The sequence below is a fragment of the Protopterus annectens genome, chromosome 6.part0 (assembly GCF_019279795.1).
Source record: "Protopterus annectens isolate FY-2018-M chromosome 6.part0, PAN1.0, whole genome shotgun sequence".
NCBI classification, from domain to species: domain Eukaryota; kingdom Metazoa; phylum Chordata; order Ceratodontiformes; family Protopteridae; genus Protopterus; species Protopterus annectens.
The window spans coordinates 1072066465-1072083222 of record NC_056737.1 but is presented as its reverse complement, the minus strand read 5'-3'; the positions used below and the strand labels follow the sequence as shown (position 1 = coordinate 1072083222).

Sequence of the window (16758 nt, the reverse complement as noted above, 5' to 3'; positions counted from 1 at the left end):
GTACACATTTCATTTTTGGGGGGGGGGGGGCACAAAAGGCCAAAAACCAGGGACACATTTTAAACATTGCTTGTATAAATTTGGAAAGTGCTTGAATAAAATGTTGTGTTGCTACCATGCATTTCACTGCCAAGAATTGAACTCAGGACTCTGCACTACAGTCAGAGCAACACACCACTAAGCCAACTCGGCAGATTCCTGAAAGACAGGAATACTGAAACTTAATTGGCTATCCTTTAGTGAATTTAGTTCTCACTTCTCATCATAGCTCTCAACCTCTTAGCACAAAATGCCTGGAAAAGCCAATAATGGGGGAATACAGCCCCAAAATGGGGACAGATTACAAATACTGATCTTTTAAACATAGAGAATTGCTAGAATAAAAGGCTTTGTGTTACCATTTATTTTCTGAAGAATATGAAGTCTGAAATTCAAATGCCTGTAAGTATTTAGTGAATTCAATCCTTCAGTGAGGAACAGAACAAAAAATATGAGGCATAAATTCACAAGTGGTGGTGGCTAGGGACTTTAGGCTCTTTTACCTGTTCTTTTCAGCAGTATGATTTCACTTAGATTCCTGAGACATCCCAAAGGAGCAATATTGGTTTTGTGGCTTGCATGCATATATTATCTGTATTTGAAAGGTTTATAAAATGCCCGTGTTTTAACTTCACATGTTTTCCTGTAGTGATTAGTGTGGTGGTGGCTAATGCTTACTTCTGTTAAGTACAGTTCTGCATCCAGGAATTGTTGTGATGTATATCGATCAGTGTTTCTGCGTGCCAGTGCTTTATATCATACTGCTGGAAGAAGGTGTATTCCTGTGGACTGCACTTAATGTGTCCTGCTTTTCTACTTGTTGATGGACTTCAAGTAAACATTACACAATGATGTCTGCTATATAATAAAGCATTTACCCTGGTTGGGAGGGCTTGTGTGTATTATTCAATGTGGACTGTTTTTATTGTTCTCTTTCTGATTGTGTTGTCCATTGTATATACTTTCATATGTAGTATGCATGTGCAAGAGTGCATGTGCTTGTTAATCTAACATTAGAAACTCATTAACAATACAATATTTAAAGACAGCTCTAGTTGATGTTTATTCTTGGTTATGAACATATTTCTGGAGTAACTACAACATTATATGTGGTAGTATAAAACTGGCATACTAATTCATCACTGATGACTGATGAGGGGATGAAGCAGCTCCTAAGAGTATCATATGACACCTAACCAATGGCAGTGATGCAAACATAAGCCACTTCCTGCCAAACAGAAATGCTCAAAGTGAAGACACGGTCAATGGTCATGAGTCAGAAAGACTATTACAATACATCACAACACAAAGATAGAAAACAAATCCAGCTAAGAAATCTGCCATGACCAATAGTGTTGATAGCTGGCAAGGAGATCAACAAATTGCATCTAACAAGATAAATGTACACTTCAAAGCAAAGCATAGCCCATCAAGGACAGATAAGTGACTCCCTCCAGCACTTTAAAATTATTTAAGAGGTTTTGACTCTTTTACCCATTTACTTCAATACTGTCTTACTCCAAGATATACCACACAAACTAAGCAGTACTGTTTAAGTGTCATCTGTAAAACCTACCTCTTTGTCCAGAAAAAACATAAGCCCACCCCATGTTTGAAAAGCAGCCTAAATAACACAGTTGAGTGGCAACTATTTCTGTAATACTTTCCTATTAGTCAGAAAACAAAACCCATCATTAACCCACTTAAACAGAAATACACATAGAAAAACACACACACACCAGTACCTTAGAAGTATCGTTCAGCTCGTAGCAGTAAATAATAAGTTCAACAGTAATCCTTCTCATCCTTGCAGACAGCACTGCACAGCAGTAATCTCTGCACCAGAAATAAAAGTCCCGTGCAGCAGACATAATCCTTCTCCATGCCAGAAAATAAAGTAATTTCCTTTCCGTTCTCTGCTGCTGCAGATATGCAGCAATACTCTCAGAGGCCACGCCGATGCATCCAAACAGCCAGAAATGTGTGGACGACTGGACGTGAGCCCTTGAGCTCAATTCCGACAGGCTGATGGAGCTGACGTCATTGCACATGTGATGATGTCAGCGCAAAAGTGCAAAAAAAAAATTTCAAAAACAAAAAGCTGGAAAAAATCGGAAATGAAGGGGTGCCACTCGGGAATCGTGGCACCCCATCATTTGGACCCCAAAACTTGGTAAAAACGAGTAATTCGGTATGATTGGGAGGTCTGATGGTAAGGTCATAGCAAATCTGATGCTAATAGCTGCCAAAAAAAGCAATTACTAGAAAATGGAAATAACATATAAACCAACTGTAAATTAAGTACTGAGCACTGTACAGGTGCTAAAATAACTGGAGGTGGGATCTTTAGAAAAGGGAAGAAGCAAATTACATATAAACAAATGGAATTTGTGGGAACACCACATGCATAATTGAGTTCAGGAAGAGGACAGAAATTTAAGGAAGGCAGAAAATGAGCTATTTATGTAATGTTGGAGTGAATGCTAATTGTTAAAAAGAAAGAAAGATACGCAAGTTACTGTGGTCCTTTTTCTTTTCTACTAGAGTATGTGCCTACATCTTAAGTGATGCCATTTCATCATGCCTATACTGAGGGGTCACCCTTATTGAAAGTCAGCAGCCGAATTCTGGGTCCGCTTACAGTCAGAACTTACAGCTTCTCTTGCCACAAACTGAAAACAAGCAAAGTTGTAACTGATTAGTGCAATTTATTGGAGTGACAATGGAATAAAGAACCTCATCTAGGATATGAAAAAATAAGAAAGCACAGATGAACAATGAAATTTGCTGAGAACCTCCCACCACAAAGCAACTTATTTATAAAGCTGGATACAAAAGGGAAAAAGACAGCCATTGTTTCCATGCAGCCAGTGACAGAACTAATTTCAGAAACTATTCTGAATCTTGATAAAGGTAACTAGTACTGGGAGTTGGATATACTAATATTGTTGGTATGGGACATCCACTATGGTAATCTGCTAATCAGAAAGCAACATACAAGTTGTCAGAACACAGAACACTTACCAAATGAAATGCTGTCTGGTGATTTGCCAGGCTTTTGTACTGTTTCCCAAGCGTCACCAAGCTCTCCATAAATTCTGCACACAACCATTTTGATTTGTCAGCCCCCATTGATCCGATGCTTGAAAATTGTCCAATCAGACGCCAAGTATCTGATGAGGCCACTGAAGAGGCGTGTTCACTCAAAATCTGTTAAGGAATGCAAAACATAAGAAGCATACTGGAAAAAAGTGAAACTCCATTAAGCACACTTCCTACTACATAACAATGAATGTTGTAAGACAAAAATCCATAATAAATATTATAAAGATAAAAGAAATGTAGGTGGAGTCTTTAGAAATGGGAAAGAGCAAATTACATAGAAAGAAATGGAATTTGTAGGAACAATATATTTTTTATTTATATATTGATCACAAGTGACAATTTGCAGGTACAGCTATGAACAAAACAACGTTCAGGAGGAGAAGCAGTGAAATTTAATGGAAGGCAAGACTGCAGCAATTTATGTAATGCTGGGGGAAATGATTACAGTTAAAAAAAGAAAACATTACATATAATACACTAAGTAAATAAAAAAATTTAAAAGGGTTTGTTTTCTTTTCTATAACTGTATGTGTACTCCTGTGATTGTTCAAAGTGTGAAGTTAATAAATGTGTTACAAATAATCCAGAGAGAAAATAATTATTAACATTTACATCCAGGCATGAGACATACATAGACATATAAAGATAACTACAGAATTTGCGTTTAATTTATTTAATCCTGGTGTGTCGTCAATTCAGGAGATTTTTTTTTTCTATCCACAAAAACACCGGGGGTAAGCAGGCACTTAAAATGAAAGGCATAGAGCACATTAAAAAATGAATGCTGTTAAAATATTATTACAGTAAAACCAAACTCCAGAAAAAGGGATGTTGCTAGTAGAATGTCACTCACTTACTGAATGTGCAATATGCTGTTATAACATAAATCTTCTTACCCATCTACGTTTTGATGACCTCTCTCCTCCCCAAAAGGCTTCAATGAAGCTAAGAGGAGAGGTCACCAAGACGTCATGGGCAACTATTGGGGAAATCTGTTAGGAGGGTGAATAATCCTCATGGGAAACCAGAATATTTCACAACAGCAGATGCTCAGACTCCATTTCACACTACAGTAGCCAAAATAAATATATTTCTTCCCTGTAACTCATTACGGATGTGTAAAATACTATATCATTGAAAGAAACACACTGCTCATGATTCACAGAAAACCTTTTAGCTAAAGGCTTCACTGTGGCTGAAATAATACCGGCTTCAATAATGTTAAACTGGGGTCCAATCTGCCTGAGTTGGAAGCACCTCAGTTAAGAAGGGTAAGGGAATCCCCCAATGCCTTGGCCAAATTTCCCTCAGTCACTAACTCATGTCTCCCTTGAAAAGAGGCCACTGACCTAGTGAGACTACCCCAGTCAGCAAAACATAAATAAAAAGCATTTGGGAAAAGGCCTATCTTCTACAACTGATTTTTGTCCTTAACCCTTGTTTAGGATCTGTGGTACCCGCATATGTCATGTCTTTAACTGGCTGTACGGTGCTGAGATATAAAACAACCAAGCACTAGAGGAGCCAGTAATGAAGGGGAGCAGAATGACAAGCCATCAACCGTGGTTACCTCTCTAGATGAATAATATGCAAGTGGAAGGGGGCTGACTGTTAAAATCCCTTATGAAGAGTGGGATCACTGACAGTAGTGGTAGCTAGCTCAAATGGTGAGGTGGATGTTAGGGGGTGAAGTCGCAACACAGGTGGGAGAACGCTTACTCATAACATGCCTATTCTGTATCCTCCCACCCAAAACATAACTCTACACTCTGTGAGGGGAACATTTGTGCTCCAATACCCTCCAATGCCTGCAAGTAATCAGTAACAGTATGATGATCCCTGCAAATCCACTCCCCCTCCCAGTCACAGAAAAGTCTTAGAATAGTTAAAAGGCTCATTCCATCTGGAAAGATGAGATCCGCATGTTGATGGGTAACACCCAAAGCACCCCAGAAATGTGGAGTCCCAATGGGGAATAAAGAACTAAGACTTGCGGAAAGTCTGATGTAAGTAGTTGGTGACCTCAAAAACTATGGTTCAAAAGCATCTCCCTGTCCTAGATGGTAGAAGACATATGTCATAACTAACAATTTATCACAAAGTGAAGAAGTTGTACATTACTGACTTTCAATTACTATGGCTGGACAAATGCTATTACCTTTCGAAGTTTCAAGTGACCCCATTTATTTTTGTCTTTTCCAACATATCTTCCTGGAGTGGATCCAATAAGGAAAACCCTAACAAAAAAACATGCATTTAATGTTTCAAATATAGTACAATGTTTTCAATTAGTCAATATGTGATTAGCTAACATTACAAAACACATTTAACAAATAGACAACATTATGGGAAGGTGGCCTAATGGTTAAGGTGTTTGCCTTACAAACACAAGGTGCTGGGTTCGAGTCTCACAAGGGATAATTGGCTAGGCTTAAAATGGCTCGCAAGGGCAGTTAGCTTAGTACTAATCTATGAACCTATGAACCTATAAAATACAAAAGTGAAAAAAAAATGAGAAAACTATAGGGTAATACTTCAGTGTACTGCTCAGAGCTAGACACACTGTCAAAATACACAAATGGATAACTCCTAAAGCAAAAATCAGGAAACCTACACTGAAAAGGAAGCCATTCATTCATTTTCTCCATACATACTTTATCATATTTAGGACAGTAGGGGGGCTGCAGGGTATCTCACTAAGCAACAGACGAAAAGTAAAGAAACAATCCTGGATGGGACATCAGTTCATGACCAAAAACACGTGCAGTTATACAATACGTACACAATGTATATATATATATATATATATATATATATTAGATATAGACATAAATATACATTATATACATATCAGGTGCATGCATCAATATCAAAATATAGCAGTGCTCTAGCTACATAGTTCCCATGGCCAATCAGTAAAAACAGGAAGAGGTAAGACTGTGCAAGGCCATAGTAAGTACATAAATATGAGCATGGTTTGTCTGAACAGATGTAAAACAGGTAATGCAGTGTCAGCCTAATAATACAAGCATAGCATACGCTTGAGAAATGTAGTTTATGTTTGTGAAATGTGGCTACAAGACTTTGACTGCTATATCTATGCTCAGTACTACCTATGTGGAAACACTACCTATACGTTACTATATGCTGAAGGTACCATAGCAGATCAGAGGATATACTCCAGTGCATTTGAGTAAAGCAAAGTTATGTACTGATATTACACAGTTGTGGAAATAAACATGGCCTGATGTAAAAAAGAACCGAGAAAGTGATTTACTATTATACAGCTTGTTAACACCATGATCCAGGCATGCTATGCATTATGGTGTCCTTTAGCTCTTGGGCTTGTGAACAGCATGATCCAGATGTGCTATGCATTATTGTGTCCTTTAGCTACTGAGCTTGTGAACACCATGATCCAGAAGTGCTATGCATTATCGTGTTCTTTAGCTCTTGGGCTTGTGAACACCATGATCCAGACGTGCTATGCAATATGGCGTTCTTTAGCTCTTGGGCTTGTGAACACAATGATCCAGTCATGCTATGCGTTATGGTGTCCTTTAGCTCTTGGGCTTGTGAGCACCATGATCCAGACATGCTATGCATTATGGTGTCCTTTAGCTCTTGGGCTTGTGAGCACCATGATCCAGACGTGCTATGCATTATGGTGTCCTTTAGCTCTTGGGCTTGTGAACACCATGATCCAGATGTGCTATGCATTATGGTGTCCTTTAGCTCTTGGACTTGTGAACACCATGATCCAGACATGCTATGCATTATGGTGTCCTTTAGCGCTTGGGCTTGTGAACACCATGATCCAGACATGCTATGCATTATGGTGTCCTTTAGCGCTTGGGCTTGTGAACACCATGATCCAGACATGCTATGCATTATGGTGTCCTTTAGCGCTTGGACTTGTGAACACCATGAGCCAGACATGCTATGCATTATGGTGTCCTTCAGCTCTTGGGCTTGTGAACACCATGATCCAGACGTGCTATGCAATGTGGTGTCCTTTAGCTCTTGGGCTTGTGAACACCATGATCCAGATGTACTATGCATTATGGTGCCCTTCAGCTCTTGCCTTCTGCAGAGAGCTGTCCTCTCTTATCAAGGACAACAGTGATTCATTAAACTTCTCAGTTCACTGCCCATGACTGAGGAACAAATTTCATATTGAGAGGGATACAGTAAAGTGAGGAGCTGCCCACAAGTTCGTCAAGCAAGGCCAGCTGATATGCATTTGGTGCTATTTTTATGAATTGTACATACAACTTGGGGATAATCAGCATTGCTGTTCTGTGAGTCCTATGGTGATACCTAGGAAGGACCTCTTGTAGTGGCTCATCTGATTATGTAGCTCTAGTTGTGAATTCCTCAAGGTTTAGGTACATATGTTTAACTGCATACTAGCCCTACTAATACTACTCAATCTCACACAATTGCATAATCTGTATTTCCATAAATGTTACAATGTTTACCTATGTAGCTTTCTTTAAATTCGCTGTGCTGTGACAGATACCAGAGACACCTTTTCTTTTACCTCTTGCTGAAACACTGCCCTATCACATCACTCTGCAAGTACCGTCACTCATTGTAACAAACTCTCAAATTATGTCAAGTTGCAGTCACGCAGTTATGTTTCATGATTTTTGTAAAAGCAGATTGTTAAGGAACAGAAAAAAATACCTCTGTTAATTCAGATCAAAACAAAAGGAGATGCAGTCATACTGACAGTAGAAGGGCATTACATACCTCCTTTGCAAGACGAGTAATTTATAGTGCAGAAGTCAAATATGGGGACAGGACACACACAAATATATGTTCCTGCAAAGATGACTTCACAATGGCAATACAAAACCAAAGCAAAAGTATGATTTGCCCAAATCCCCAAAATGCATTACATTGAACCATGGCCTTTCTACCAATTCACTGAAAATGCTGTGACACAGGGAAAGGAAATGTTGCTGTGGGGTGTGGGGAGGACTTGCACCAAAACATAAAACAGGGTGCAGAGGGACACATCCTGCCTTCATACAAGTAGAAAAGTATCCTTTGGGTATGAAAAATAGGAAGCAATTTGCAGAAATTAGGGGAAAATGGTGGGAAAAATGGACTTGTGATCTGTCTTTTTTTTTCCTGTCACTAGTTTGTTTAACTAACTGATTGGAAACCTGAATCCAAAATGTATATTGTAGAAAAAAATATATATAACCTAAAAAAGAAAAGTGACAAAGTAACTTTTTAAACACCTTCATTAAATTATTTTGTTACAGATACTGACACAGATACACACACACTAATAACAAAACAAACCACAGAAAACATTTTTCATGTTACTACATTACACTTGTACTTTTTTTTTTTTTTTTTTTTTTTTAACAATCATCATTCACTCCAACATTTCACAAATAACTCAGTTCCTGCCCTCCCTAAAATTTCACTCTTCCTCCTGAACATTACTCTGCATGGATCTAGTTCATACAATCAACAATATAAAATACTGAAACCATACAGTCGAGACTATATGGCCAATATTTTACATTGTTGAAAACCCACAAACAAGGCAATGTTCTCCATCTCACCCTGTTAATTATATAAGACAGTTCCCAGATCACACTACTGTGGGGAAAAAACACATTCCACGATCCCCACTGCAACGCAATCTCAGCCAAATGGCTCAGCTATGAAAAATTTTGATCATACAAGTTTCAATATTTTACATCATCAGTCTTCTGAAGTAGACCCCATTCTGCATACATTGCTCCCAAAAATTCCATTTACTTCTGTGTAAATTGCTCCTTCCCAATTTCAGTTCTTTTCTTTACAATATTCAGTACTTCAGTTACAGATGATTTAGATTTTAATTTCCATTGCATTTTACTCTCTTTTTTTTTTTTTTGCAGCCAGAATAATTAAACATAGTAAAATATTTCTATGTCTAGGCAATACAGATTCTGTATCACAGCTCAAAAATGCACTTCTTTAGTTAAAAAACATTTATTACCCGAACACTTGTGATAAAGTATTCAATGAGGAATTCTTACAATCAGCCAAATCATTACATATTCCTAATTATCTCTCTCTCTCTCTCATCACGGCCTCAGCATTTACTATCTACTTGAGGAAAAAGTATTCAATGAGGAATTCTTACAATCAGCCAAATGATTGCATATTCCTAATTATCTCTCTCTCTCTCTCTCATCACGGCCTCAGCATTTACTATCTACTTGAGGAAAAATTCTTTAAAGTCTGCTTGGGAAATAAAAATACCTATGCAAATACTTAAAACCTAAGCTCTTAAACATTCTGGATTCTGGCTGCGTACTTGGGAGCTGCAGAAATATCTCCCATTGTTCATTTATATATTGCCTTTTCACTGTCTCTTCACAAAACCCGCGGTGGTGGTGCTGCAGTAGCGTTGTCGCCTCACAGTAAGACGCTGTCCGGTTCAATTCTCAGCTAGAGCGTCTTCTGCGTGCAGACATGCGTGAATGGGCGTACCTTCGTTGAAGGTTGTGCGTCAGGCCTGGCAAGCTGGTATGTAAAAATCAACTGCCAATCATTAGCGAACCGGAGTTCCGCTGTGGCGAACCCTAACTGGGAAAAGCCGAAAGACGCAAAACTGTCTCTTCACAAACTTTTATAACCTCCTCCAACTGATTCTTACAGCTTTCATGAATGGTTTGTTGTGCTTTAATAATTACTTCTTACTTTTTAACAGCAACTTCTGTCCTAGATTCAACTAAAAACACTACAAGAGCTGATCTTTCATTTAACAATCCCTTCCCTTTCTCTTTGATTATACTGTTATCAATCCCTGTTAAGTAAGGTACTCTTTTACCCTGCAGTCCAAACTTCTGCTAGCCTCATCCCACTCAATTACCTTTCCCTCTCTTATTTGCTCCAAAAATCTTTTTTCCTTTGCTAATTTTCTCCAGTAAATTCCAGCCTCCTTTTGCCTACTTTCTATATCCTACCTGCAGATATCCCAATTGGCTAAATCTCTTCGCCATTTCCATGTTGGCTCAATTTTCTGAATATTTTCTACTACTTTTAATGTAATATTCCATATATCTGTTGTTAGTCCCTAATTACCTGCATCCAACACCCTACTCTCGCCTTACTTCTCAAACTCCCCCATCTCAGTTTTATCATCATCCCTTTCCATTTTTATTTATAACTTTCTGCTTATGTTATGTATGTGAACCATAACTGCATATCTCTAAAGTATCCCTTTAAATCAAACAATCCTAAACTACCTCGTTTTATGGGGAGAATGAACTTATTCTACTTAAACACTTGCCCTCTTCCCATCCCATCCCAATCCAAATAAATTCTTTCAACCCATAATTAAGGCCCACAACTTCTCCACTGGTTGATACAAATGCACCTGACTTGTATATAAAACTAAATGGTCTAAAAACATTTTCACTGCTTGGATCTTACTATCCATTATCCATAATTAAGATCTTCCAGTATTTCAGTCTTTGTAATATTTTTTTGTTTTGTCTCTTCCCACATATTATAGTGCTATAATAGAATAATTTTAAATCCATAGGCCTAAATACTTCTGTGACATCCATCCTCTGGGCCAGTGATCAAGGAGCCTCAATCCTCACCACTGACACCAGTAGGGAACATTCACTGTGAGAAAAATAGACACACACAGTATTTTCAGATGCAGCCCTCTGCAACACACAAAACGTCCTTTAACAGCACACATGGAATGCACACTCCAGTCTTAGGACTGTGCTTCCTCTCCAGGCCCCAAATAAGACTCCCCACTGACCACTATAGAGCTGAGTCCTTAGCCGGGAGTTCCAAGCCAAGTCCTCTACCACTCTCTCTGTAAAATCTGTGCGCTCAGTGTCCCTGTTCAAAGTAGCTATCACACACACTCTCTGAGATTTGATTTTCATACACACACACACACACACACACACACACACACACACACACACACACACATACAACTGGGAAAGGCTGGCACAGCTTACCACTCTCCACCTCCACCCAGACTACAAGGTAGATTTGCTGCTACCAAAACACTCAAAGCCAGCTACTGTAAGGCTCTTACAAAGGTACCCAATTACACTTATTAAAATGAATACTTATATAAATGGTAGGGTTTAACTAAGCAAGACTTTCAAGAACATGGAGCCATAGTGCCACTAAATAAATGCAAGTAGTCTCAAAGGTTAAATATTTTCTAAAAGACCAGCCACAATGAAAGGTATACATATATTCAATAATAAAAAAAACATGAAAATACTGAATATCTATTTACAATAAACACCAGAGTTTCAATACCAGGAAATATTAAAAAAAACAAAAAAAAAAAACAAAACAACACAGATGGAAAGGCTCAGCCAGATGCAAAAAAAAACATTTAGTTAATCTCACTATATTTTTTTAAATGACTGAAGAATTACTGCTCCCTAATTACTTACTAAATCAAGGCAGATGAAAGTGGATGACTGTCCTGTCAGGTCCAAAAACAGAGTGTTCTCCTCACATCTCTCACTAGTACTTAAATACAGTTTCAGTGCCGGCTACAGAATGACATAACATCTGATAACCTGACTCCCTGGTTCCCACATTACCCTCTCAGTAACTCAGTAGAAAGTGAGCCAGGATCTGGCATTGATATGTCACACAAGATGTATTACAGTATCTGAAAACTGTAAAACAATTCCAACACTTTCACACTTCCTGCAGAAACGAACAAGCTATTCTCTGGCACTCCAGGGTAGCAATCAGTTCACCACTAAGGACAATAGAGCAGGATCCCAGCCAAGGCTTTTCACAGACATTACATCTCTGTCTGCACTTAAACCAGTGAGATAAAATATTTATGGCCTAAACCAAGTCATTTAATTTCAGGCTATTTTTCTTAAGGTTAGCTGGGCTGAGCTTAACCCCTTCCCTTCCAGTATCCTTTGTTAAAATACATACATTTTGTCAGTTACAACAATACAGTCTGACATGCATGTACATTTATTTTCTGTCCAGCAGGACCCACTGTTGATACATTTTTAAAACAAGCAACTTTACAAATACATTTCTAACGCAACCACCTGTACAAATCAGTTTGATATTCAAATGACATATAATTATTTACAAAACTCCAGCTAGCTATGCTGGCATGTTAAATATGCACTGCCCTACTCCCCATGGCACAGCTAGCACTACCTCACAATCATCACAACTTCATCTTATGCCTTCATAAGTATGGGTGTTGCTGAACCAATTCACATGCAGCTACATTGTTTAGCACTATAGTTTTTGTTTGCTCTTCATTTATTTTATACCCTGAAAAAAGTGAAACTGTCTCAGAATGTCCGACAATACCAAAATATCATTTTCTGGATTTATCATGTACAAAATAATATGATCTGCAAAAAAGCTAACTTCTCTTGATTACCATAAAAACTGTATCCTTGAATTAGTGAGCCCCTTATTTTCTTTGCAATGGCTCTAAATATTTTTTATTCATTTAGTGGCATTTGTTTACTGAGAAAGTCTAACTTGGCCATGACAGAACCCTTTTCAGAGGAGGCCCAAGGAGAAAAAGCTCCACAGTTAATAAATCTTACAAGATGTCACATAATATAATATAATATAATATAATATATAATATAACAATATAATACAATATAATGCAATACAAAAAAGCAAATGTTAAGTATTATATACAAGATACAAAATTATATAATATATACTATATAATATAATATAACAATATAATACAATACAATATAATACAATACAATGCAATACAAAAAAGTGTTAAGTATCATATACAAGATACAAAAATATTAAATAAACAAGCAAACACACAAGAGACAGATTCTGAGAATCATTATAAAACACAAAGTTACTTTTCAGTTTTACTACAGCAATGATAAGCTATTGGATCTTCAGGTGAAGGGCCAGAAGCAAAGCAAATAAAAAGGAAAAGAGAACAACCCTGGCCAATTCCTCTAGTCAAACACAGCTTGTCAGAGAGGAACCACCCTACATTAATTCTTGCTTCCAACCCTTCATAAATCCCTATAATTAACATTATTGTTCCATCAGGAAGACAAAGCCACAGTGGTGTAGCAGTAGCGTTTTTGTCACCTCACAGCAAGAGGTTCTCCCATTCGATTGTCGGCTGGAGCGCCTTCTGTGTGGAGTCTGCATGTCCTCCCCGCAGTCGAGTGGCATTCGAAAGACATGTGTAGAATGGGCGTGCCTTTGTTGAAGATTGGGCGTAGCTGGCACCTTGGCACTGTAAAAATCTACTGCCAGTTATTAGCAGACCGGAATTCCGCTGTGGCTACCCCTAACCGGGAGAAGCCGAAAGAAGAAGAACAAGTTCTATCAGGGAGACAATATTAGATTTGAGAAGACAACACAGTATAAAGCTTAAAATAGCATGGAGTAAATGATTTAATAAATGTATTATAGATGATCAGTGCAGTGAAATGAGTCTTAAATCCTAGGTATGCAAAGAAATCAAGAAAATTTAGAAATCAGGTATGGAAATGTTTGCACAGATAGTTCTATATCCTTCTGAGACTTAAAGTAATCTTTCCTCACACAACAGATATATGTTGAAGATGTGAAGATTCAGGAGGACGTTCTGGAGAACATATACTTTGGGACTGTACAAAATTGCTGGCGTGGAAGCGTAACTTAATATGCAAAGTATTACACTTGGAAGAGAACTTGTCTCAGTATAAAGATGTTGGCACAAAATAACAAGAATGAAAGAGATGAAAGAATTGCTATATTTAATGTTGATACTGGCTTAGAAAGCTATAATTACAAAATGGAAAACCAAAGACAAATCATCAATAAGAGGTGAAAGGGATGATTAGACAGATTAAAAATATGGAACTGAGAACTATTAGAGATTGGAAACAAAACTCCATAGTTAAAAATGGGTTCTATGAGATTGTGCAATGGAAATTCAGCAGAGCATTGACATGGAACAGAGTACCCAAGATCCCAAGATGCATATCTGCTTAATAAAGTAGACTTGTGATATGATCTGAGAAGTCATTCATCTGTTAAGATTTGTAATACAGTGAAAATAAAACAATATGGACATTATTCAATTCCCAACCTCAAATTATATTGTAAATTGTTAATTTGTGTATTTAACTGTTTTGCTTAAGGAACAATGTTAAAATCAAACTTAAAATTAAGACTAGATAGAATAGTTGATTTTAATACTTGGATTTACATGCTTAATGGCCAATTACTGAAAGCAGACTGTAAGTACCGACTGATAAAAGGCTAATATATTAGTATCATATAAACAATAACTTCAAATTTGTTGCATCAGCACTCAGAGGCAAAATAACAAATGCACCATGACTGGGGATTGCAGAGTATGTAAAAATGAAAGTAATTAACTAAATAAATAACCTGGGTGACAACGCAAAGAAGACAAGGGTGTCAGCGAACTCCTGTAGGAACATTCTTGAACTACCAGGTAGACAGTAGACAAGTACCAAAAGTTTGCATCGGTTACCATAGTGAAGCCCCAGCTGAAACCTCCTTCAGCCAAGTAAAGGAGCAGCGAAAGATGGCAACTCTACCTCCAGATTTACCAAGTCTAAAATGATGCATCCCAAAATCTCAGGAGCCCAATCAGTACAGACAAATGCGTCATGGGTTTCAGTAATATACATCACCCCATGACAGGTACCAACAACTAGAATCTGGCCATTACAACATCCATGAGAGTCCACATTTTGACAGATGTACATCGTCCATGTTGCTCTTTTTAAATCCCAGCCTCCCGCAGGTGGTAGCAAATATGGCAGGCAGCTGGGGACAGCTAAAAGGAGTCATGGTCAACAACAAGTCTTTATGATACAAACAAACAAAAAAAACTAGAAGGGAAGAATGTCAAAGTAAAATATAGTAACACATAAAAGGCTAATAAGTATCTACATAGTATGCAGTAGAAAAGCACTATGACGAAGCATCAGGCGTTTATCTTAGACACAATTTACAGACTGGAAATAATGTCAATGAATGAATAAATAAACAGAAACAATTTTCTGATATCTTACGGATGCTGAAAGATGCTTCTGAGACCAGTGACTTTCTGTGAGTCTGTAAACCCATATTCCTGAATTTTAATTAGAAACGTCCTGCATTGTCACTATAAGCTGCACACTGGGCACATGGTGTAACATCACTATGCTAAATTGTGACAGAGCACATTAAACTCTGAAGGAAGAGGTCTGCTGCTTGGAACAGGAAATCAGATAGTGAAGGGAGTTAAAAGCAGGCGTAAATGGGAGCAGCAATCATGGGAAGTGGAAGCTACACTAGGGCAGTGGGGAATGGGGCTTCATGAAATGGGGGTCCACTGAGGGGCACCAAAATTGGAGTAGGGCTATGGGCAAGATCCATGAGGAGTTCCTATGGGTCCCTCACCTAGAGCTCCATTTCACCTAAAGTCAGCCTTGTCCTGAGGCAAATGCAGAATTCTCAAAGGAAAAAACAAGTTAAGGCACAGCACAGAATATTGATGTAAGAAAGAGATAAAACATTTGCCCAGCAAACCAGGTTACCAGAGTCAGTGGCTCAACAAGTAGCACAATAACTATTTGATGCTGCAAGATCAGAAGACTGTGGGTTCTACTCCCACCTAAGGTGCTCTGATTCATTTCCATTACAGACACTGCAGTGCAATGCAGCATAAGGAGGGTCCTGCACACTTTTGTGTACCATGTAATGAGACAGTAAACCAAGGCCCCATCTGCTTGAGTTGATAGTAGCTCAGGTGGATGTAAATGATCCTATGACACCTACTGAAAAGAGTAAGAAGATTTATCCGTCACACTGGCCAAATTTCCATAAGTCCGTAGGAATACCACCTCTGATCTCCTTATAAAACAGGCAGTTGGTCTAGTGGGACTAATCTTGTTAAAGTATAAATAAAATAAATAAATAATGTATAAAGTATGTTAAGAATCTGCACGTGAATTGGCACCAACCCCTTCTCCTTGTATTAATGGGAAAGCCTCTTCCACTTGACAAAAGCCTTCATTGTAGTGCGTTTCCTAACCTCTTGTAAAATCCTAATTACCTAAATGTGACAAAAGTTGTCCATCCATTTGGAAACAACATTTCAGTCTCCAAGCCACGACCTGCACTGCCTTAAGTCCTGGATGAAGGAACTCTGATATTTCTATTGGATAAGAAGATCTTCTCTAAAGTTTAGATGAAATAACTTATCCTCAACTTCAGTGAAAAGTGTGAAAAAGAAGTTATGTACTCACCATAATGTTCCATGTGTGTTGTCCATCTCCGCCTTCATTCTTACTAGGTTGGGTTCAGATCCGATCCTTGGATCTGACTCGGCCTTTATATTCAAGCTCAAGGTCTTCTGCCAGCTTGTGGCTAAACCCTATCCCAGCATGCACCAGAAACCTCCCCCAGATCTTGTTTGCTCTTATAATAATGGTATGAAGCTATCACAGAAAACAGCTCACAGTCAGATGAAGAAGGTCAGAGATCAAGGTAATTCAATTATACAGACTCAGTCTTTCAGGGGTAAAAATGGTCAGGAGAAGGAGGGTGAGATGCAAGAATGAAGGCGAA

General features: G+C 38.2%; 1 protein-coding gene across 3 annotated transcripts in view; it reads right to left on the bottom strand.

Annotated features, from left to right (window-relative positions):
* The window catches only part of TDP1 (tyrosyl-DNA phosphodiesterase 1), a 2057997-nt gene that overhangs the window by 1470287 nt on the left and 570952 nt on the right, over window positions 1-16758 (bottom strand). For all 3 annotated transcript variants that reach the window (XM_044074699.1, XM_044074698.1, XM_044074697.1), the window contains 2 exons: window positions 5303-5381; window positions 3064-3249 (listed from right to left, as the gene is read on the bottom strand). In XM_044074699.1, coding sequence (XP_043930634.1) covers window positions 3064-3249; window positions 5303-5381 — 265 coding nt within the window. The remainder of the gene's footprint in view (window positions 1-3063; window positions 3250-5302; window positions 5382-16758) is intronic.